General features: G+C 46.4%; 1 protein-coding gene and 1 long non-coding RNA gene across 4 annotated transcripts; one reads left to right on the top strand and one right to left on the bottom strand.

Moving 5' to 3' along the window:
* Window positions 1–38: 38 nt before the first annotated feature.
* LOC115543749 (filamin-A-interacting protein 1) lies at window positions 39–23,421 on the bottom strand. Of its 3 annotated transcripts, XM_030356270.1 has the most exons (6): window positions 23,229–23,421; window positions 13,137–13,496; window positions 12,213–12,389; window positions 11,284–11,462; window positions 1,505–4,304; window positions 39–802 (listed from the first exon to the last, which is right to left on the bottom strand). In XM_030356270.1, exons 2-6 carry the CDS (start codon window positions 13,467–13,469, stop codon window positions 617–619), a joined length of 3,675 nt encoding a protein of 1,224 aa, XP_030212130.1. In that variant the 5' UTR covers window positions 13,470–13,496; window positions 23,229–23,421; the 3' UTR covers window positions 39–616. The 3 variants fall into 3 exon arrangements, with proteins under 3 accessions (XP_030212130.1, XP_030212131.1, XP_030212132.1); XM_030356271.1 differs by lacking the exons at window positions 11,284–11,462; window positions 12,213–12,389; window positions 13,137–13,496; window positions 23,229–23,421 and adding an exon at window positions 7,109–8,175; XM_030356272.1 differs by lacking the exons at window positions 11,284–11,462; window positions 12,213–12,389; window positions 13,137–13,496; window positions 23,229–23,421 and adding an exon at window positions 4,549–5,842.
* LOC115543751 (uncharacterized) lies at window positions 8,864–12,936 on the top strand. Its single transcript, XR_003976756.1, has 3 exons — window positions 8,864–9,295; window positions 11,361–11,426; window positions 12,222–12,936. It is a non-coding gene; the product is annotated as an uncharacterized LOC115543751 (long non-coding RNA).
* Window positions 23,422–25,273: the final 1,852 nt, after the last annotated feature.

Here is a 25,273-nt window from a genome sequence, read left to right as displayed (position 1 = left end):
CAATTGAAGTGGATTCACTAAAATAGTAGACACTACCCTTAACATTTCTCAATATTTAATTTTCAGGAGGAAACAAAAATACACAAATACATACACAACATAAATTGGACGCATCTGATTATCCATATAAAGTCTTTGATTTATATTACCTTTTATTACAAAATCCTTTAGATATAAAGAAAGCGTTACTTACATGTACAATACAATATTCTAGTAAAACATTTACAAAATATATTTAGAATGTAAAAACACTTGTGAGTCAACTGATGCATATGTTGCAATAGAAAACCCTGACATTTCACTCAAACTACAATCACACTGTGGATATCAGACATTGTTTTTCCATCTACATTTCAGAAATAAATATGAACACAAACACTAATACATTGGCACCTATTTAAAAATGTGTCATTATTTGAAGTACAACGGTTCCGTGAGTCCTTAAGTTGTTTGAGGAAACAGCTGTGAGTGTTTCTTGTGCTACAAATTGCCTGTAACTCTATGCAGCACCATGTTTTGCATGTACATCACAGGGGCCACTCAAAAGCTATGGTTTAGTAGCTCACACTGACTCAGCACTTTACATTACAGACCCATCACCATCGATCTCTTCTACTTAGGCCTTTCCTCCATTTTGAAGGGCACCACTGTTCACCGTGGACTTCTTCACCTCTATCCTCACGGACTGACTCTCTAGCCTCACTCCACCGGACATGCCCAGCACCGTCTTCCCCGTCTTCAGGTTCTTGGACATGGGGATCCGGGTCAGCCCAGTACGAGTGGTTTGGGCTTCATGCCCGGTCTATTGCAAGAGTGGAAAGAAAGAAGATGGGATCAAATCAATTAAAGGGTGAAAAACACATTAAATGTATGTATGTACAGTATGTATGTATGTATGTATGTATGTATGTATGTATGTATGTATTGCGTGTGAGTGTGTGAGACAATTCAAAACACTTTAAACTTCACTAGTAACAAGTACCATGTGAGAAATGTGAATATGTGTTCAAGTCTCTGTTTCAGCCATTCACTATCAGTTGTTTGGTGTCAAGTCACTCCAAGGCTGTTTTGTGTCAGTGAGGCCAGCAAGCACCGTGAGACCATTTGTGAATAGAAGAAGTAAACAAAAGGTACATTTGACTTATTGTTATATTATGCCAGCAAGCCAGTGTGAGAGCTCTGCTGTTTAATGGCATCTCTCGCCACGCTGTCCGTCTTTGCTACAAAAAAACTTCAGTTAGACCCACACTAGAATGGGGCCTCCATACACCTACAATAGTCCATTCAACAGAGAAGAAAATATGTCTCGAAGATATGCATCACTGTGTCTCTCCAGTCAACAAGGTCATAATTTGTATTTTCTATCAGCAATTTGCATCTCAGGTCTTTACATGTGCTTACTTTTTTTTTTTTAAAGCATCATGGGGCATACAGTTGTCACAAATACACACATTTGATAGATACCCTTGAATTAAATCCATTTCTTTCACTAAAGGCACATTACCATGCTTTGTGAAGGCCGACTGCTTGATGACACGGGAGTGATGGTTATACTATTGCTGGCCTTGATGGCGGTGGCCCTGGCCGTGGTGGTGCTGGTGGTGGTGATTTGACGCGGCGAACGCAAAACTGTCCCGGTGGACAAGGTCATCTCTTTGCCCTCCACCACGGGTCTGACGACCATTTTGGGGCCGGCGCTGTTACCTAGGTGGATGTGTATCTTGCTGTCTTCACTGGTGGTGATGAGGTTAGTGTGGCACTTCCTGATGGCCACCGGGACCATCTGCTTTTCTGGCGTGACCTTGAACACGGCACGGCCCATGGTCATCTCCTGGGGTTCCGGAGAGGCCGAGTGGTCGGGTACGACAGCCGTGCTCACCGTCGTGATGGAGATCGGTGACAAGGGCCTCCCCGATGCGGCGGAGCAGACCCTGCCGCCATCGGGGGACTTGGCCCTGGATATTGTCGTGATTGTGACCGGGGACTTTGCTCTCTCTGGGCCTCGGATCCCAGTGAAAGACTTCACCCTCTGGTTGGATGCAGAGTGGGTGGGAATGATTGTGATTTTAGACTTGGGGTGAGACGAGTTGGGGCTGAGTGGGACAGAGCTGGAGAAGAAGCTGTCACCCGTGGGGCTGCTGATCTCCAAGGTCGCCGTGCTGTTCTGGTGATCGGGCGTCACCCGGATGTGCACTGGCTGTCCTTGTTTCTGGATCATTGTCAGTTCAGTGGGCAAAGCGTCTCCATTGACGTGCAATGGCTTTTCTAGGCTGTTCCCTGACGGGGCCGTCTCCTTTTTCCTCATCCATGGGATCCAAGACTTCTTTACACCCATGTCACTGGTGGATGAAGGGCTGCGTTCAAGGGCACTTAGCTTTTCAGATGACTTCTTGAGACACTTCTGTCTGAAGTTGTTCATGATATGATTCTCTTCTTGGACCGACTTCCTGATGAAAACAGCTGGGCAATCCTCCTCTGCCGTATCCATGGGCAATACGTCCGTCTGCACTGCCGTCGAAGTCATAGCGATGTCCATCATCCTCCTCCCATTCATGCTGGGCCTTAAGGCTCGGCTTTGTCGTTTAGTCACGTCCAGCTCTTTGGTCAGGTGAATGACCTCGATGCTCATGTTCTTGGCTTTCTCCTCTTCTTCCAAGAACCTTTGCTGCAGCACTGAGTAATCTAGCTGGAGCTGAGACAGCTGGTCTTCTTTGTTCATGAGCTCATGGATCTTCTCCTTGAGAGCCACAACGTCAGCTTGGAGGTCTTTGGTCATGGCCTCCTCTCGCTTACAGCATTGTTGGAGATCTTCTCTGGGACAATCCTCCTCTCCTTTCTCTATAGCTTTGTTCCGTGCTATCTGACTCCTCATTTCTTCAATCTGCCGGGAGAGGATGTTAGCCTTGTCTTGTTCGGTGAGGAACTTTTTCTCTAAGAGGTCGCACTGATCCTCCGTCTTGATCAAGTCGCCCTCTACCACCTCGAGTTGTTTGAGGCGTTTCTTCAGCTGTTCAATTTCAAAGGTCAGTTCCATTAATTTGTTGTCATCTGCTATGGCAGAGCCAGATCCTCTACCCAGTTCACATCTTCCTATGTTTTTAAGCGGTGACTTTTCTGCTGGGTCCAACCCATCTAACCTCTTTTTCAGTTGGTTGATCTTGCAGTTTAGGTCTTTATTTGTATCCAATTCATTCAATATTTTGGTGCTCAACTCTCTATTCTCACTGGTTAGAGTTTCTACTTTGTTCCCCATTTCAGATTTTAACTTCAGGAACTTTTTGCTCTCATCTATTAGTCTTTCAGTGACCTCCGTAACCTTTCTCTGTTCAATTTTGAACATATTGCCTAAATCCTCCTTTTTCTTCTCCTCGGACTTCATCCTATCCATTAGATTCTTTCTTTCATCCATCAAAGCAACTGTCAACGACTTCAGTTTACTCAGGTCATCTTTGAGGCTCAGTTCAGACTTTTCTAGCCGCAACTCGGAAGACTCAACCTCTTTCATTCGAATCCGCAGAGCTACCAGCTCATCCGACAGCTCCTTCGTCAGCCCCTTTTCCCTTTCCAGTGCAGTATTCAACTGGGTACATTCAGTCTTGCTGATGCTGAACGCACCCTCCAGCCTCTCTAGTTCCACCATTCTCTTCTGGAGCTTCTCCACCTCCAGCCGGAGGACTTTGCTCTTGCTGTCCTCGTCCTGGAACCTCTTCCTCAGCTCTTTACACTGACTCTCAGTCTTGGTGATCTCCTCATCCTTACCCTCCATCTCCAGCACCCGCTTCCGCAGGTTCTCGAGCTCAGTGATCAGCGTGGAGTTTCCACACTCGCCTTTGCCGATCTTCTCTCTCAGCTCCTGCAGCTCATCCTCCGATTTCTTCAGCGTCTTGTTGCTCTCCTCAAGCTCCGCCACCTGGTGCACAAGACCTGAAAGTTTGGCGTCGAGCTGGCGGTTCTGGGCCTCCTGGTCGGCCAGCTTGGCGCTCATCTCCTCATGCTGCTGGGTGAACGTGGATGATTTCTCCCGGAGCTCGGTGTCCAGACCCACCGCCCTTTGGCTGTCCTCCTGGGCACGGGTGCCGGCTTCACCGAGGGCCTGTTCCCGCTGCTGCAGCTGCAGGCCTAGCTCCTGGACGTGCTGTCCGTGTTTGTCCATCTGCTCCAGGTGAAGTTGCCGCTCATCCACCAGCATCAGGGCAAAGGACTTTAGCTTCACCAGCTCCTCGCGCACCTTGGCCAGTCGCTTGGAGTGCTCCCTCTCCTTCTTGGCCTGGTAAGCTTTCTCGTTCTCGAGTAACTTCTTCAATCTAGAAAGGAATTAAATAGAAGAAAAAGAAAGAGGCATCCTGGATTAGCTTGGGATGACATTAATCTTTAAAAGTAGGCATCTTTGTGGGTCTTGATCATATCATGAAATGTAAAGTTAATCTAAAGTGCATGTTAGGGTTAGGGTTTTTCTCTTAAAAGTCACTTAACTATTCAATAATCTCTTCTCAAGATATGTATATTGTCCGATGATTGTAAATGTTCTAAATGTATGACAAAGATTACCTTGTGGAGTGGTATGGATGATTGCTGGTTGAAACAGCCTCACCTGGCCCGAGTCTGACTGAAGGGACTCCGTGGCTGGGTGAGGCTGCACACCTGTTGTGCATTGAGCAATCAGTGTGCACTGGTTAAACCAGCCATCATCACATACACTGAGAGAGATTTGCATGGCAACATGGAGCACCAGCTCATATCATTTTCAATTAACTTCTATGATGGTGATGTTTTCCCACATCACCATCCTATGTCCTTAGTGGTTTGGAGAGGACCCACAATGGGCGCTAGTCTAACAATCCTGGCACCTAGGTGACTTTAACTGGGCTCCTCCCGATATGGACAGAATGGTGACGTTGGAACAACGATTTATTGTGGAAGTTGATACGATTCACCAAGTTTTATCAGTTGATGACCAGCCATTATCCACACACACACTCCAGACCTTATAGAAATATATGATTCTATCATCTACCTGATTGAAAAATACCCAGTTAATGAATAGTGTATTTGTAGAGTAAACAAACAGAACAAACAAAGCAGTTAAAGAAAGCTAAAATTTGAAAATATAAGCAATAAAATCAAATACTTAGACTTTATGTTGTGATGCTATGACCCGAGCATCAGGACACAAACTGAAGTGCAGCGGTCAAACACTTGATACTGCGATATCCTTCCCCTTTTTACCGTTGGATGAGAGCTTAAGAACACAAGCCTCACGAGAACGTTTCCCAAAGCCCTCTGACCGAGAGCGCTCCCTTTCTCTGAGCCTCTTTCTATGCTGCTCATGTCCATTAACAATTCATTCACAGTCAAATTACATGCAAAGCACAAGGAATGCAAAGAAGATGCTCAGTCTTTGTGTGCCACCCCAGCACGAGAACAACGAATCACAGCATTTCCTTTTGTTAAAATAAAAGAGGCATAAGAATCCAACATACGTTTCACCCATACATAGAAAACTTAGGGCTTCTGCAGGCCAAATAGCCTCAAAAAGTTCCCCAACCGTCTTCAAAATATGTAATCGCCAGCAACACTATTTAGCGGCCTAGGACAGGCAGCGTATGTAACTCACCTCCGATGTTAACTCTAGCAGGAACACGTGATCATTTTTAAGCCATTGTTTAAAGTCCGGTGATGGTGAGTGTCAGCTGACAGGGGGCCTCCCTCTCTCCACAGCCACATAGGCCCACACTCCCTTCTTGTCATCAGGACGAACACAGGTGAGCCCATGCACAGGAGCAGCACCTCACTTCTAAGTGATAGACTAGAGTGCATGAATGTGTGTGTCTGTATGCATGTGAATATAAAGGAGGTTACGATTGGTTGGAAGCAGGACTCTTTGCAGGGGGTGGGTCCCTTGCCAAAGCAGGGAGGGAGGGAGGGAGGGAGTGTGTGTGTGTGGGGGGGGGGGGGGGGGGCGGCGTTCAGCAAGTCTACCCCTAAATTAACTCCTGTTATTCATCTTTTGTCACTTACACAAGGGTTGGAGTAATTCAATTAAAAGGTTTTCCCACTTTAGAGCTATATTTTGTACTCGAGTGTACTCATAAACATTCTTTGTGTAAATTCAGTGTTGGTTTGAAGAAAGTCCAACCTCCTATTTATATAAAAATTGGATATACAATAACAAAGTATACATTAACAAAGTCCCAAAAGTAATTTTTCAGGCATAAGAGCTCTGGCATATACGTGCCAGAGCTCTATATATATATATATATATATATATATATATATATATATATATATATATATATATATACATACACACACACACACACACACACACACACACACACACACACCAAAATGACAGCATAATTCCACCTAATGGCAAGGAGCGCTGGTCTACACACACACACACACACAGATAATGAGAAATCCAGAGACTGCGGATGGGCCAGGTCTCTCCTGGGAGGGGTGGAAGACCAGAGGAGGACAGAATGTACAATCGCTTCAATGAGGTGCTGTGTGAAAAGTCTAAATGACCGCTGTGAACATTGAACATGGGGGGGGGGGGGAGGAGGTGTTTCAATGTGTTCGCTAAACACACGTAGTACAGCCCGGTGGTTAGTGTAGTTACCCATGAAAGAGAGAAGAGCGTGACACACACACACACACACACACACACACACACACACACACACACACACACACACACACACACACACACACACACACACACACACGTGAATGGACTATTCCATTGATTGATTTGACCTACAGGTTATTAAAACATAGCTGTGGCACCGCTCTTCTTATGCAGTGCATTGGAGATCCTACATCCTAAATCGTTAATAAAGGCCCATTAACGCGGTGCACGTATGCATTCATATCACGCATGGCACCTGGCTCCTCTCCTGCCAAGTAGCAGACAGGGGAGCCTGGCTCCGCTACTGAGGAGACAAGCAGATGTCGAGAAAACGGCACGTCCACGTTCTACGCTTCCACTGCCGCAAGTCAGTGACACCTTAGCATTTGGCCGTCTCAAATTACGCACACCGTTTTGTGTGTGTGTGTGTGCGTGCGCTTAGGCGTTTGTGTGTGACAATTTGTGCCGATTTCTTACCTTGAGGTTGAATGTTGATCTTTACCTTCTGAGACCTTCACTTTGAATGAGTGTTTAGGAGCAACAGTGATGTCATATGTTGAGCGTGTGTGTGGATGGTGGCTGGTGGAAGCAGCCTCACCTGGCCGAGTCTGATTGGACTCTGGGGCTGGGTGAGGCTGCACACCTGTTGCACATTGAGTCATCAATTTGCACAGGTTAAACCAGCCGTCACCACACACACTCAGGGACATCTCCTACATGGAGCACCAGGTCATCTGTCATTGTCTGCAAACCGTATAACAAACTGGTTTCCAACATCACCACCTCAGGAGCCCAGTAAAAGTGACCTAGGTGGAGCCTAGCATGTAGAAGAATTAGCTGTGATGTAAGCAAATGGTGATGCGTTATTATAATTTATAAAAAATTGCATTCTAATCGACTATCAATGTATAAAGTCCAGTAAGGTTGCTTGGTGGAATGGCTTCTTGTTTTCCGTTTACACTATGTTGTCATCGGGGTACTTAAATGCGTGCACGTCATGAGCACAAACACAGGTGCGATCTGTAGAAGGGGGGAAGAAAATGGCGAGAAGAAAAACGCATCATATTCCTGGTGGGACAGCACCTCACTCACCCCCAGCTCCCCGCTGGAATGCGCTCCGAGCCGCACTGGCCCGTCTGTTTCGGGAGACCGAAGATTGAAGCAGAAACGGCCTGCCAAAGAGCTGTCAAAACAAGGTGTTCCACCGTAATAACGACTCTCGACGGGCGTAAAACATTAGTCGCTTAGCGAGAGAGCGAGCCCCAGCGGTAGTGTATAGCACCGAGAGATTGATGTGCTGCTAAAAGAAGGAAATCAGACGTAAGCTGGTATATGGCGGTACGTGGTTGAGGGCAGAGTAAAACGGAGTTATTGAAGCTTTGTTTACAGCATGTGCATGACCTTCTGCCAGAGTGTGTGCTTTTCTGTCAATATGATTGGGAAAGAGACAGGAAACACTCACCTGATTGTAACTTTTGTTTTCACATCATATTTTCGATACAGCTTCTATTAACAGACCATTCTGCACTCAATGCAACAATACCGGGAGTGTGTGTGTGTAGGGGGGGGGGGGGGGGGGGGTTCCAATGTGCGTGACTCTTAAAAAAAACATTAACCATCCTCAGGAACGGCAGATATTTCTCCTCCTTTATATGTTCACCACCTGACATCCAAATTGCTCCGTGGATGGCTGACGGCTGAGAGTCGGGGAAAATCCCCTCATCGGCGCCCATTATTATCACTCACATTCTTACACATGTTTAGCACGGCACCTTTGCCTCTCTTTCGCTCACACTATCGCCGCTACAGGGCCCCAGGGCCCCAGGGCGTCGGCTGATCCTGATAATAAGGTGCCAGAGATGAGGAGATGCCTCCGTCTCACACCCGTGGCTAGCTCCTAGCCACGGGTCCAAACAAGCGGTGTGCCCACACCGTGGCAGACACGTTATTGGATTGGTCCACGTTTCATCCGAAGTGACAAGTGTGAGTGATAAGTTCTGAGGGCAGAACTGAGAATGAAGACATCAATCCATCCATTTTTATATCCATCTGTCCATACATCTATCGAACAATCTCACCAATCCACCCTCCCACATCCATCCACCCATTCATCCGTTCATTCGTTCATCATATCTCGCCTACAGTTAATATCTACACCCTCTGGTCTATTTTGGGCGGATCAAAATACAGTAAACAAAGGTTTATGGTAGCAGAGCTGGAATTAATAAGTGTCCCTGTAAGCAACTGCTAGCCGTAGGGAATGTGGCGGACTCCGATGGCCACGGAGTGAAAAGCAGCCAGCATTAACATGTGGTCCCCTCCCATCTCCCCTTAGCAGGGTGAGCGAGGGCGCCCTGTTAGCACGCCCAGCTGGAAACCACCTGGCACCGAACACAAATCACCTTGATCCTGCCACCTGATCCGCCAACTCAGAGCCTAAGGGATCAGGTGCCACAGTATAGGCCAGCAAAGGCAGGGTGAGTTTAGTATCACTCCTTTTTTACACTATGAACTCTCGACTCGGTTTCGTAACAAGTACATGTTTGTGTGAGTCTAACTCGGGTGTGTGTCGCTGGCTACTACAGCTATCTGATGGCTCAGGGCCTTAAGAGAAGTTAAGGCATTGGTGACCTTAGGGCCCGTCTGCAAATATGTCCCATCAAGGTAGGCAAGGCACTATGAACTATTAGTTTATTCACGCAAATGTGTAGATGGGATTTCCTTTCAAGCTACTCAACAGAAATTGCAAATACAGGCACGGTGGCTTTTTGCTGGGGGTTAAACATTCCTCAAGTTTAAGATCAGTGGAAACGCACTCAGCTGTTAAACCTAAGCAAGTTAAACTACAATTGGATGCATTTCAAAATGTTTTTGTATCCAACATTTCTAATTAAGCAACATTTCTCTGCCTACATATAAAATGCCCTGAAGCCAGATTTGCGATCGTTTTTTAAATGGTGTGATTGCTTTTTAGAATATAAACTTGAATATGAAAATTACACTGGCTCGAATATGAAGTATTCACATTCTCTCGCCTCGGCATGTTAAAGTAAACTGAAAATAAACTCTCGCTGTCTGGGAAACGGGCCAGAAAAGTACAGCCATGAACCAAGACAAGCTCTTTCTCTCTGAACTCTCTCTTTCTCTCTCTTATAGCCTCTGATGGCCTCTCCATTCTTGTGACAGTGATTTAGCGTCCACAGCCTGCTTCCTGTGTCCTCTGCTAGGAGCTGAAGAGAGGGAAAGAGAGAGAGAGAGGGACAAGGAGGGCTATGGAGAGACATTGAGTGTGAGTGCAGGTCCACTGGGGGTCGGACTATTTGAAGTTTTGACAGTGGATGAAATGCTGCAGGATGCGTAGCGCCAGCCCACAGGTCCGCACTGCAGATGACTGACTGTATGGATTACATTCGAGATACAAGCACACTGCCTGTCCAGCACCCATGGACACACACACACACACACACACACACACACACACACACACACACACACACACACACACACACACACACACACACACACACACACACACACACACACACACACACACACACACATCCGTGCACACACGCGGTACAAAGGCTCTAAAGTTATTGTACAGATAAGTCAAATCCTTGTGTTAAATAAGAGGACTGTTATTGGCTAAAGCACCGTGGGATTGACGCTTCCATCTGAAAGCATCCTTTAAGTTTTCTCTTGGCGAGCATTGATGCTAGCAAATGCTAAATCAGAGCATGTTCTATTTGTCTGACTATGATGGTTTGCTGTTGTATTTCCTGCCGGGAACCCAAACCGAATTGCTGCTTTGATTATTCTCACTGTTGTTGTTTCAAATCTGCCAAATTACAACATTTTACATGCATAAGAAGGAAAATTTACCTTTCAGTGATCCTTGTGAATCCACATACAACCACCATGCTATTGTGTTTATGTCTCTGCTTTTGGGATCAAACCCTCTGAATCTTTGATTGTTTAATGAGCGTAGGTCATTTGGGATTTGAGGATCCGTGCCTTCTCTCTCTCTCTCTGTCCATGAACCTTTCGGTTTTATCTTTCTGACCAGGCCGTGTGCATGTAAGGCCACATCCCGTCTGTAATGGCCATGGTTTCTGTGAGGCCCTGGGGACTGATGGTCCTGTATACTGTCGTTGACTGCCTCAAGGTCACTTTCAAACATGGATTTCTTTTCAACATCCATTGGCCCTGAACCTCTCGTGCTCCTCTCTCTCTCTCTCTCTCTCTCTCTCTCTCTCTCTCTCTCTCTCTCTCTCTCTCTCTCTCTCTCTCTCTCTCTCTCTCTCTCTCTCTCTTTTTTCTCTCCTGCCTTTATCTTGCCCTCACTCGTCCTCCATGTCCCCCAGCTCTTCATTCAACCTCGTGATTACCTCTTTCCATCTCTTTCTTTCTCTAGCGACAGATTGCAATGTTTTGTTTTTTTAAATCAAGCAGCTCTCTGTATTCCTTCACATGTATTCATCGAATTGCAACCATTTCTCAAATCATACTGCTTCCCCCCCTCCCCCGATTGCATTAACCTTGTTTATTGGTTTAATAAATATTTTCTGAGGTTCCCTGTGCGTGTGTGCGTGTGCGTGAGCGTCAATTCAATGTGCTCCACAGATGAAGACGGACTGCGCCCGGCTGCCCACCTCTCCCTCTCCTGCTCCAGCAGGTTGGTGAACTCGTCACTCTTGTTCATGTAGTCCCCGTGCTTGTGCTTCTCCAGGTCCAGCTCCTGCACGGTGCGGCGGTGGCTCTTCTCTGCCAGCAGCAGCTGCCCCAGCATGCGACGGTACGTCTCCCTGTGCTTCTCCTGCAGCCTCTCCAGCTGACCGACACCGGCCCAGGGATCACAGTCAACGCACAGTGGGGAGCGGGCGGGTACTTTTTCACATGCTAGCGAGGGGTGGGGCGTTTCTTTTTCCTGATGTATCTAGGGCTTGGACATCGAGATGGCACAACATGGTTTTTGGTTGTGGTGGTATTCTGATCAAAAGATTGAAATGAATACAAAATACAAATTTTGGCTGTGACTAGTCTAGGTCAAAGTATATTTACATTTAGTTAGGATTCTCCATCACTACAACTCTCTCTTTCGAGTCACCACAAATGGCAGAGTAGCGCCAACCAAAAGTCCCATGATTCATTTCAATGTACAAGCCCGAAACATGCAGGTACCGCAGGTATCGACACACACATTGACAAGCAATGCGCAAACAAATGGATAGACGCACAAGCAGACAGACAGACTTATGGGGACAAAAATTGGGACAAACACGTGCACAAATAAAAGTACTCTTGTAAACGCACGCACGCACGCACGCACACACACACACACACACACACACACACTCACATTCACGCACACAAATGCATGTAGATACACACGCACGCGCATGCATGCAGATACACACATAAATATGAACAGTTCAGAAGGTGAGGTATGGAAGGCTAAACCTTAACCTCACCTGAATCCAACACTACACCATTTCCTGACACATCGATAAAACATTGACACGATAGACAAACAAATGTGTCACTTTACAGCGCTTTTCTAGACATTCACCAAAACACTGACCTCAACCAGGGGCTTCTGGTAGGGTTCCTGGTTCGGAGGGCCCTTGGACCCGGAGATCAGGCCATCCCTCTGCAGGGCCTGCAGGGCCGAGCCAGGCTCCGGGGAGCCGTAGTGGGACTCCAGTCCTTCGGGACGGGCCTGCTTGGACTTCATGATGCGGATGATGTCTTCACGGGCCTAAAAGCACAAGGCTCATTGATTAGAGCACAGAAGATGTAGAGATACGTTGATAAGATGATGTATATAACACAACAGGGGGGTTATGTTATATATAGTGTACCTAAAGCTGTATGAACACACATAGATGTGCTGCGTAAATGTTATGCATCAATATTTATCTATATATTTATAGATCTTTATGTATTTATTTATAAGTATGCAATACTTGAAATAATACGTTTTGTATATGTCATTACCGTTTTCAACCACAAGGTAGGGCTATAGTGCAATTAAATTCGAGGCAAGGAAAAAACGAGTTTTTTCATACACAGCATAACATCATACCAACACACCATACCAGAGGCCTTTTTAATATCAACGCTGCAGTTGTTAGCAGTAAGCCGTTAATAGCAGCTTGAAGACGTACTGTGTAGAAATGTTAACGGTTGAAATGTTACTCTTTTTGGTAAGTCATTCACCCGAAAGGTCCAATAGCCTAGGGTCAAATCCTAAAAAAGAAATGTAATAAAGATAATATTGTGAAATAAACTCCTAATCTACCAGGTTTTCTCTGTTTTCCCATAAAGTAAATCATCTAAAGTGGTAACATAAGCCAATAGAGCTCATTGGATTTGACTCACTCGAGATATGCTTGCGGCGGATGGCAGCATGTGAAATGCTCCCTGACACAATGCGACCTGTGAGAGATGCAACATGAGCACAGACACAACTCCTTTAAAGCTCATGCATTCCTGGTGACCTCACCTGAACCTCTCCCTCCATGATGCCCAGCAGTTTGAGCAGGTCTCCTTTAGAAAGCCCCATCAGGCCCTCTCTCTGATCCCCAACGTCATCTTCGGAATCCACGGATATCTTCTTCTTCTTCATCTCCTCCTCCTCCTGCTCCTCTATCTCCTCTATCTCCTCTGTGATGACCGCCGCTTTTTGGTGTGTCTCGTCTTTTGGTTGAGGTTTGACCTGGTTGAGGCTCTTGATGGGGAGAGTCACTACCTGTTGGGGGTGGATGTCGCGGTCTCCTTGGGGCACACCGAGGACGCCTTTGGCCGGCCCCTCCACCCCGTTGCTCTTGGACCTCATGTTCTTCCTTGAGGAACACCAAGGAACCTGAGGGAACCCAGAACAAAAGGATACATGTTATTACAAAGGTAAACATGCATGCTGGGGTAATACACATGGAATAGTGATCACAAGATACTAATATATTGTTGTCGGTACTGTCCTCCATCATTAAAGTCTTCGCTTAACATTACCATCTTGGTATGGAACCGTCCCATGGGATCTCTTACCCATCTTACCCTTTATTGCCATTATCAATGTTTCTTAGCTTGGTTGTTTGGGCTATTCAGTTCATATCAGTTAGACGAGGATGGACGTAGTAAGATAAAAGTAGTGAGAGACATTTAGTGAGGTGAGATGGAAAGATAAAGGACATTTTTGGAACATGTTTATTTCCTAGTTCACTTAATATTCTTTAGAGACTTGAGCTTTTTCCAACATGTTTACCTTGAACAAAGTCCAAAAACAGGTGAAGAACTTGAGACACAGACAAGGAGACAACTAAGCTAGGACTTAATGAGAGGAATGCATTGTAGGTTGTACGGCTTTGGCTTCACATAGCTTCATATCTGAGCAGCTGTCCAGCAAATGATTTAACTTCTAAGATACTAGTTCATGCATAGATAAGAGCTGAGCTGATGCAAATTAATAAAATGTGTGTGTGTGTGTGTGTGTGTGTGTGCGTGTGCGTGTGTGTTTGTGTGTACATAGCCACATTCTGTTTGACTGCTGTGTGTTTCAGTCACACCCTAGTTTGGTGGCATATCTCATGTGGAGAGATGAATCTTAGATGAAAACAGTGCTTGCTTTTAAATCATTCTCTTCCATGAAGAAAATGTACCGCTATCAAATCTGAAAAGCTTTCACACCATATGACACATTGTTTTGATATCACAAATGAGGTTTCACAACATCATGATAACTGTTTTTAATAACTTTCTTAACTGTGAAGGGCGTGAAGACAGGTCTGGGATAAAGTTCTTATCTTATCTCGTAGAGTTTGAGGCATACCTTTTTAATTAAGGGATGTGTATGTGCGCTTTTGTGTGTTAGAGAAACTATGACAGTATTAACACTTGTAAAAGGAAGGGACCTTGAACTGTGTTCTGTTTGACAGGCGGTGGAGGGAAAAAAAAGAACAACTGACTTTAATGACAAACAGATATTGTATTAACTCACCCCCCCCCCCCCCCCCCCCCCCCCCCCCCCCAACCTCCCATCAGCAACACATCTCCCCACCGGTGATGTCATAGCAATCCCCCACCCCTTGATTCACGTTCTGAGACGCCTAGAGTGGGCTCGTCAAACTATGTCATGCATTTTCTCCTGAGCACACACCCGAACACACGCATGCAATACACGCACGCTCGCACACCAGCACAGAAATGCAATTAATCCGACGCAAACTCACACACACACACACACCAACATGCACCCACACAAACACACATGCAAATAACCATACATTGGGACCATGAGTGCATCTATACTATATGCATGCGTGTGCGCACACACACACACACACACACACACACACACACACACACACACACACACACACACACACACACACACACACACACACACACACAAACCTCTTAAATCCCATCAGTCCCACACCGCCCTGTTGACCCCTCTCCCTCGCTTCACACCGGAGACATCTTGAGTGCGGTCATCAAACTATCGCATGTAGACGCACACGCACACAAACACACACACACACACACACACACACACACACACACACACACACATACGCACACGCGCATGCACACGCACGCACACACCTTTGAACAGCGAGGGAGGTAGAGAGAGAGAATATGAAACCGGGATGCATGTGCTTTGTATATGCTAGCACACCTACACACACATAAATAGGCAATAATTCTATCATTGAGTAATCGCTTTGGAACACACAAACACAGACCCACACACAGACCACACACACACACAAATGCAACGCAGGACTTGTGAATCGGGTACCATCCCAGTGGGAAACGTGCCACAGAGGGCCACTAAGAGGGCCGCAGGCAACAAGGAATCCTGCACATCGACTTTGCAACGTTATTCAAACAAGATGTCCATTATAAAGAAAGCGGTCCCGAGGGACGGGGAGGAGGGGGGGTTCCTTCTATGTGCGAGATACAAGGGATGGGCAGGCGCTCTGGTCACGGGTCCAGTTCTCACCAAACAGCACATTTATCTTACTGCAGCCGCTGTGGTCTGTTGAGCGCAGAGACTTAAAGCAGCACGACTACTCCTAATGACCCCCGATAACTATTCTCTTTGAATTCCCTCTGGTTTTTTTCCAGTGAAACAACAAACAACAGCAACAACAAAAGGAAGGCACATAAAAGAGGCCCGAGATAAGGCAAGGGGTCGAATCTCTTGTATTGTCAAACCCAAGACAAAAATGCAACCAACAAAGCTATCTGGTGGGGGCCGGGGGGAAGGTCGTTGGGTTTGAATCGCCTAGGAGGATTCAGTGGCACCTTGGATAGAGTTCGACCCCGACTGCTCCTCTCCTTCTGTCCGTCAGTGGTGGCCCGTGGAGCCAGAGGTAGAACCCCCCAGCTGCTACTCTGCTTAAGAAGCTCACTCAATCATGCACCAGATAGTTGGGGATAAAGAAGACGAAACGCTCCGGGGTGCCTTGGAAATGAAAGATGATTTAGGGCGATGAAATGCAACCGGTCGCTGGGTTATTTATAGTTATCTGGGTCGAGGTCGTCAAGCGATCAAACTTTACTTTATTGGCTTTACTGCCTGGTTTTTCGGACTCGCAAAGCCCACAGACACTGACTTCAACCGAGTGGGCAGCATCTGTCTGGGCAGTTTCGGTTACATTTGATGGTTCGATAAATCCATGGCAGTTTTTGTACATCTATATAATTTTACTCAAGACATCTTTACTTTCAATGTACGGAATTATTTGTCATTTGAAGTTAAAAGCTTAAAAAGGAAATAGGTCTCTTCTCATCTGGACCGTGGATTGGATCAGTTTCCTTATGGAAGTCATTACCTTGAAGTCCTCGGATGTAAATGAGTATTTATGTTGAACAGCGGGTTGACGTTGAGCCATAAGTTAGAGACACCCCATTGCCGGCCCCTGGAGATCTATTGGTCAGATCACTGAAGCCACTCTCCACATCTTGGCAGTTGTAAGGCCCTACTCCCCTATCACTCTGTTGAAGGAACAGCCAATCTGGGTACAATGATGTCAGTGACGCACTCATGATGATGGTCACCACCTGTACTCCTCCACCAGCAATATCTCTGTGAACACACAAGACCCCACTTTGAAGTGGAGTGTGAATGTACAGTCAATTGCTCTTATCACATGTTTATTTTCACATCGTTTTCCTTTCGGGACTCCTCTCATTAGTGATAACATTCCAAATATCTCTTTGTAGTTCGTAGAGCAACCATGAGAATGGTATTCTGTCATTGTGTCCTTTTGGCTTCTTATTTATCGTCTGAACCGTCCGGTCACTGCAAGCACCAAATGGAAATTCCAAAGGCACGTGGCCTGCATTCCAGTTTGACATGCAGCATTCCCAAAGACTGAAATTCCCTGCCAGCCTCGGTTCCCTGTATCTAGATCTAACTGACAGAGTTAGATCAGACACAAACACACTGACACAAACACACACACACGCACACGCACACACACACACACACACACACACACACACACACACACACACACACACACACACACACACACACACTCTTTCCCTCTCTCAAACACAAACTCACACACGCTCACACACACTTGTGCAATCTGAACTATGTATAGTATGTCACTGATTCGTCCAACATCAAAAATAGAGCAGTTCCCTTCAACATGAAAGTGGGGCCCTAAAGCCTGTGAGGCCCCATTATAAATGTGGACCCCCCTCCCTATAGCTTTGGGCAAGGCCAGTCCCTTTGCAGCTCGGTCCAGTTGTCACACACAATGGTATTTATAGGTTGTGAAGAACATGTGCCACTCTGGCAAGGTCAAAAAAAGGGCACACTCGTTTTTTTGTAATTCGTCAGCAAGTCAGGAAATTCCTTTGAATGGCAGCGCATGCCTTTCAGTTTGGAATTGAATTAGTTCACAAGAATTGATGGATGAAGCGTAATAGACTGTTAACATTTAAAATGTCAAGATTTCCCCATACCCTGTCATTTACATTTAGTCATTTAGGGGCTACGTGTGTCATTTAACCCAAAGTGACACACAGTCTAAGCATACAATCAGAACTCAAACTTCAGAATGTAAAACCTAAAAGGTAATACGAACTGAAAAGCAAGCACAAGCACACTGCCTGCTGCCATAGACCGGGCACCAATGCAATCCAATATGACGCATCCACTGCAGTGTTCACACCTTACTTTTACACACTTCAAACACTTCACCTAAAATAACCTTTCACACTCACAGCCTGTGCATGTCTTGTTATTCCCCTGCGACCGAAAGGTCCAGCACCACAGAGATCCAATCTCGGTGAATTTAGACTGCTTGAACCTATCAAACTGAAACATGCGTTCGCCGTGATGGAGTGTGGGTTTATTCGGTCTCACACCGCACCAGGAGTTGAACTTAGTGACTTAATAAGGAGTGGGGGACTTGGACATCTTGTTTGGCTGCAGGACACTGATAAAATGCAGTGGGCCTGCGAGGGGAGCCCTGGAGGACAACGCGAAGCCTCAAGCTGTGTCTGAGATGTGTCCGCACTCTGCACACAATCAGAATAGAACAGAGCCTTGTGTTCCCTGTTGCCGGGGGAACGAGTTGTAGCACTGTTGCCTGGGAAAAAGGACAACAGGTCTCAGGGTAACTCCTTTGGGGACGATCAAGTCATCAAACACAATCAAAAGCCCAGACAATCAGTGATTGTTAGACGTTAAGTAGTACATGCGTCCATGCATTCCCAGGAAAATAAAGATAAAGTAGAGGGCGGTGAAATGTTGATGATTATGCTCAGATGGTTACAATTATGATATTGCATTGAATACATGAAAACCAAAGGACTATATTAACCGGGTGCCATCTATGGCACCTGGTTCATATTTAAGTAATGGTTTCTCCTCGTACAGTCAATTCAAGTATCTACAATGTGTGGCCTCTATTAATATCCAATAGTGTAAGGACTGTGAGAAGAAAAACTGTAATAAGCACTTCACTACACACTCCGTGGAGTGAAATGTCAGAAGAGGTTGCGGGTTTCATGCACACGTTACTGGAATACCAATGTTTAATCCACCAATCGGACGGAAGCTCCCAGAAGCCTCAGCAGTTACGGGCGATCCGCATGTTATGAACAGCATCTCAATGTCCTGCTGCGTATCAATATCCTTAAAGGAAAAACAACTCTAACAAACTATAACTTTGTTTCACAGCTTGCCCCCTGGATTATTTTAGAGCCTTCGGTCTCGATCCTTGTGATGCCCCATGACATTATAATTACTTTTTACACTTTTTTTTCTTTTTTAACAAGGCTGTATAAGCCAGCCTTTATGCAACCGCAAACCACGAACCGATTTGGATTTCACGAACCTGACCCGGCCTTGACATTGCCTGACATTGCCTGACATCGCAAAACCGCTGTATGTCGTAAACTGTACGTTTACAACATGGCTGACCGCATTGCGAGTCAGTGACATAATAACCGACATTGTGGTTGCCAGGGTCGTAGATACGCATGGCATCATACATCAGGCATGTAGTGTATAGCAACCACTAACACAGGAGGCCATTCAGAAAGGCATGACTGCGATCCATCAGACATACGTTCATCCGAGGTGGTCCGAGCTGTGCGTAAGTAGCCTGAGGCCGAAATCAACCCTTCTTTTGTGACCCCACATATCGTCAGTCGCGCTCGGAAAATACGCACTTATTCCCATGGCAACGGCGTTGGACCGCATGGAGGCATACCAAGTCAGGGTGTCTCGAGGCTGAAATAGACCCATTGCCCACCCTTCTATGCTCCAGATCTTCTCCAGCAGCGTTCAGAGATCAATTCCCTCAATGTCTATGAATAGCCAGCCATCAGTCATATGGATGATGCAGACTCAAATACAGTCTAAGGTTATGGGGGGTTACTATTTGTCTTAAGTGTCCCTGTTTGGGATTCCCAGTGGCCACGTATTCACATGACGCTCATGTCATGCTTGGGTATGTTATATTTTATTTAGGGAGGAATCGCAGCACGTTTGCTTGATGTATCGTTCTATAATGTGTTTTAGGAAGTAGGGAAAGCTGCGATGTGACATGCAAGCGTTATTCTCTGTGGTGTTGTGACATGTGGGGCTGAACACTCCCTCCCCGACCGGCCCTTCCCCTTCCCCAAAGGTTGTCCACATCACTGAGGAGGAGAACCGTTTTCGTCTGGCTGTCATCACACCCCCTTTATCTGGAAGACTAATGATGATGTCACTTCCCCCAGATGTCCAGGCAGAGGGTGAGCGGGAATAGAGGAGAGGGAAAAGAGTGGGAAAGAGACAGAATACCGGAGGAGTTCTGCCGGTGATCACAGATTCTCACGTTTTCAAGAAAGATGAGGTTCGATTAAAGGGAATGCAAACGTACAGATTGTGTGTGTGTGTATATGTGTATATATATATATATATATATATATATATATATATATATATATATATATATATATATATATATATATATATATATAATGTACCCAGTATATTTTCAGTGAGAAGGCGTGCTTTGACATATTGCACACACATTGGGAGTTGCTATGGAGAATCTTCAAATGTATTTTTAAACCAAGGGAACATGAGATACGAGTGCCACTGTTGTGCAAAATCACTAAAAGTGTCAGAACTGCATTTTTGTCATTCACGAGCATGGCTCCTATATACCAGCACCAGTACATCGTCAGTGGCAGCTGTTGCAGATTCCCACCAGTGTGATAAAAATTGAAGTAGACACGACCACCGTCAACACTAGCCTTACACCTACTGCCATAGGTGTCCAATCATTTCTATGTACTGACTGGGCTATTGCAAATTAGATTGGTTGTAAACACCTGATTGTTGACACATTGCACGAATGAGCAAATACATCACATAAATCATGCAAACCGTTCGTGGCACAGCTGCAGTTCAGAGAAATGTGCTATCGAGAATACAGAGGCACATGCACACGCCTCCACACACAAATATGTTGGCATCCATCCTTTAAAAGATACACACATCCACCCCCCCCCCTGTCCCCATGATGTCACACACACACACACACACACACACACACACACACACACACACACACACACACACACACACACACACACACACACACACACACACACACACACACAAACACACACGCACACGCACACGCACACGCACATACACACAAACACACACACAAAGTGTCAGGGTGTTGGGTTGAGTGGATAATGTGTAAGTGATGGTGTCGATGCTAAAGGCCAGCAAGATAAACAGCTAGCATGGTGGCCGTTACAATTGTGCTAACACATCCTCACGATTGCTGTTATCCTTCTAACAATAAAATACATTAAAACTCTTGTTTCGTTTGATATGGTCAATATTAAACACAAAATGTTATGTAATTGTCAGCAGCAGGACTACACATGTTTCTGGGAGTATATTTATTCAAACCACGAGCATGACAGGAAGCTGTCTGCAAAAAGCGTAGTGTCCTATTAGCCTAAAATCAACACATTGACATCTAGCGAAAAGTAATTTACACTTTATGCTGTCCTGTCAATTAGCCAACGGGAACTGTTAAAGCTAGCAGCTAAATGCTATGACTATCTCACTCCCTAATCTCAGTCTGGTGCTGAAGGCCAAGGTATCTCATACCCTAAGTATGTCTCCCTATCATTGCCGAGCATTAGAAATAACCAAGGTGACGTAAGGGCAAAACAATGTGATGAGGTAAGCCAAATGCTTGGTGGCATACACATACAACAACCCCCTTTAGCAAACAGACAGGGTTGGCGTATGTGTGTGTGTGTGTGTGTGTGTGTGTGTGTGTGTGTGTGTGTGGTGTGTGTGTGTGTGTGTGTGTGTGTGTGTGTGTGTGTGTGTGTGTGTGTGTGTGTGTGTGTGTGTGTGTGTGTGTGTGCGTGTGTGTTTGTGCGTGTCTGTGTGTTTGGGTCCTGGCTTTGTCATTGATTTACTCCTGACTGGTTGATTAGTGGGGTCTGTCTGATAACTGTCTGGCTTATGTTTACAAAGAGACGCCTCTCTCTCTCTCTCTCTCTCTCTCTCTCTCTCTCTCTCTCTCTCTCTCTCTCTCTCTCTCTCTCTCTCTCTCTCTCTCTCTCTCCCCCTCCCTCCATCCCTCCCTCCCTCCCTCCCTCTCTCTCTCTCTCTCTCTCTCTCTCTCTCTCTCTCTCTCTCTCTCTCTCTCTCTCTCTCTCTCTCTCTCTCTCTCTCTCTCTCTCTCCGTCTCTCTCTCCCTTTCCCTCTCCCTCTCGTGGGTGGATGGGTCGGTCCAATGTGAACAAATGAGCTTCAGTTCATAGACTACTGATGATATGTAAAAAAAGAAGAACTCAACACTACAATAGAACAACAGAGCAAATCCAAAATGAATAAACAAACGATACCAAGAAACCCCGCAGGAAACGAGGAAAGGAAGTGGTTGATGCGATAATCATCCATATCTCTGCTTGGCTCCAGCAATAGACTTCATGATATATCGGTCCCATTCAAATCCTATTGCTTTGATTTCAGTTGGATGAGAGTACAACTTATTTTGCTCTTGCTTTTGAGTTTGTTGACACCTGCGCAAATATCACGACTTTCGTGGAAGTTTAATTGTAAGCTTTGGATGCACTCTGCCGTCTCTGGAAACAACCAAATGTCACGTGTTGTTTGTCACATGGTAGCAACACGTGTTGAGGAAGCTTTGTCTCTGTTATCTGGCATCTGTTATGTTTATGCTTTATTACGCTTTTATCACGCCTTGTGGATTAACACGAGTGAATGATGGCAGCGACGTGATGTAAACACATAGTTAGTATCCTGTGTGTGTGTGTGTGTGTGTGTGTGTGTGTGTGTGTGTGTGTGTGTGTGTGTGTGGGTGTGGGTGTGGGTGTGTGTGTGTGTATGTGTGTGTGTGTGTGTGAGTTTGTGTGTCTGTGCTGTGCAAATGCTCTAAAGGTCTGCAGCATCAGAACGTGTGTATGTGTACTTTCATAGTGACGTGCTCCATCCCATTATACAGTTGAACTGTGTTGCAGTATCCCCCTCAGGTCTGGCTAAGGAACCCCCATCTTTCACTGTCACCCACTGTTCAGGACACTCATTAACTGCTCTCCCTACGCACAAAGTTCAACAAAAAACTTGACTGTGACTCCGCTGACCGTCTCCCCTCAATGGCAGTGCGGAGATGTTTTATTAATGAACTTCACTCTTTGTTCTTTATGCGTCCCCTCGCCAAGAGAAGGAACAGCCATTTGTCTATGCCATGTAAGTCAATGCAAAATCTAAATAAAATGCCATATGATTTGAATGCATCGAACACTGAATTAATCAGAGTGAAGAGAAGGTTAATTCACTGAGTGCCAAGTTGCTTGCTCGTAAGAGCATAGGTGCAACAAATAAATGTCAAAAAAAGTCACTGTTGAATAGAATATTGTTAACAACCGACATCAGCTCTCTGAAGAAAGCAGAACGGCTGATAAGCCTTGCTTCAAAGGAAGCACATGATAATCCGCAGCTGATTCCTACCATAACACACAGAAACCCAGCTGGCAGGCTTGTCATTGCGGTGAACCACTTGTAAATAAGTTCCCCTACCTGCTGTTCTGTGCTCCCCTGGTCTCGGCAGTGGAAGTCAAACCAAGGGCAGTCCTGGAGATAAAAAGGGCCCGCTCTTCAGAGTTTAAGGATATCCACCGAACTCTTTTTCTTTTGTATGGTCCACTTCAGTGGTGGCTCTGACTGCTCTTGCTGACCACACGCTTGCCAGCTACTGAATGGATGCAAGTGCCATCACTGGACTCAGGCTCAGCCCCAGCCCCACCCCTCCCTGCTGTTCCTCTCTCTCTCTCTCTCTTTCTCTCTCTTTCTCACTCACTCACTCTCTCTCTCTCTCTCTCAAACTCTCGCTCCCTCACTCTCTCTCTCTCTCTCAAACTCTCGCTCCCTCACTCTCTCTCTCTCTCTCTGGGCTTGACTTCAGGCGAGGGAGGAGGAATGGAAGGGAGTCATAAAAGACAGCTCCGGCTTTACTCCTAGCCGCTCTCGTCCTCTGGCTCCTCAAGCCGTATCCGGCAAAACCCTCTGGCTGGCTTCCGTAAAAGTCAAGGATTCAACACCTCTATTTCCCAGAGAATCTTTTAAAAGGAGGAGGTGGCAGAGGAGGAGGAGCAGGAGGAGGCAGCGGGGGTAGTAGTCGATGGAAGAGTGTGTCAGATGGAGAATAGTGAGGAGAAAGAAGGGGGTCAAGGGGAGACAGCCACTGGGGGAATAAAGGCCCTGGATAAGGATTTGGCCAGTCACCCTTCTGTGCTCAATGACGGACTGAAAGGAACCCGAGTGAGGAGAGGTGAGGAGAGGTCTGGGCCGTCCCTGGGCCGTCCCTGGGCCGTCCCTGGGCCGTCCCCGGCCCTTTGTCACTAGGCCAGAGCTTTCCGCTATTGTCCCCCCCCAACCGTCTCTGCACTTTAACTGGAGTCACCATGGCTAAAAACACGGCGTCTATATTTAGCTCCGCTCCCCTTGCCAAGGGGAACGGTGGCTGTTAGCAGCTGATGCTAGCTGAATGCTAGATGTTTTGGTGGGGGGGTAGGGTAGAGTAAGGGGGGGGGGGGGGGGGGGCACTGGCCTGCTAGCTATAGCTAACTCTCTGCGTTGACCCGAGGTGACAGCTGGACAACTCTGTGCCTTTTATCCAATGCTGGGAATATACAGGAGCAGCCGTCACACGAGACCCGGCGGCGCGCCGAGATACCACCCATCTCTAACTGCTGAGATAGGTGCCCTGAGTGCTGCCAAGCTTCCCAGGCCTTTGGCAGCCTGACAGCCCTTCTGGCCCCACTCACCCGAAAACACTGAACCAGGCCCAGGAGCTATATTTGTGGTACAGTAGCTAGGTTGAGCCCCCGTGGAAATGCAGTGCGGGCATTGTCTTGGTGATGGACATGTGACGGGTCATAATTTAAACACCCCCTGTATATGACAATACAACGTGTCGATGAAGTGCTTAGAGGTCATGTGTGCCGCAGAGAGTCAGATGCGCTTTGATCCGGTCGTATCCACGCCTGGACAAGATGGTGTAAGGTCAGGTGACCGGAGAAGAGGGTTGCTCATCAAGACAGCTCATGGAAACCAAAAACAAACCAGATAATAGGAGGAGCGCATGCAATCCCCGACGAGTCTCTCTGTGGTGCAGCTCAAAAGCCCCTGGCCTGGGAACGCTTCGGTTTCAGCCCAGAGTCGTCATTCACTGCTCTGTGTGGGTGTGGTGCATATAGCTTATGTAATGGGATCACATTTGCACACACAGCTGATACAAAACCACACATGGAAACGAACACAAAGGGCAGAAGCGTAGACCTACACATGCAAGATTGAGAGAGCCCCAAACGTGGGCACACGTGCTCGCCCGTCACCACCAACCCTCTGTGCACACACAGCACCTGTGCCCAAATCAACACTTGCCCCTCTACCTTTCCACTAGGGACACAAAGAGACTTGTCAGGTAGTGGGGGTGGTGGGGGCCAACATGAGCCAAGATGCCAACCGACACCCGAGGAACAAAGCTGACCAGTGGTCACCCCCACTCGGGCCACAGCCTCAGAAGGCACATCCGACTATTCTCGGGGTCACTCAAAATGAAT

This window comes from Gadus morhua, chromosome 5 (assembly GCF_902167405.1).
Source record: "Gadus morhua chromosome 5, gadMor3.0, whole genome shotgun sequence".
Classification (NCBI taxonomy): Eukaryota; Metazoa; Chordata; class Actinopteri; order Gadiformes; family Gadidae; genus Gadus; species Gadus morhua.
The sequence above is the reverse complement of the archived record's forward strand: the minus strand, read 5'-3'. Positions and strand labels throughout refer to the sequence as shown.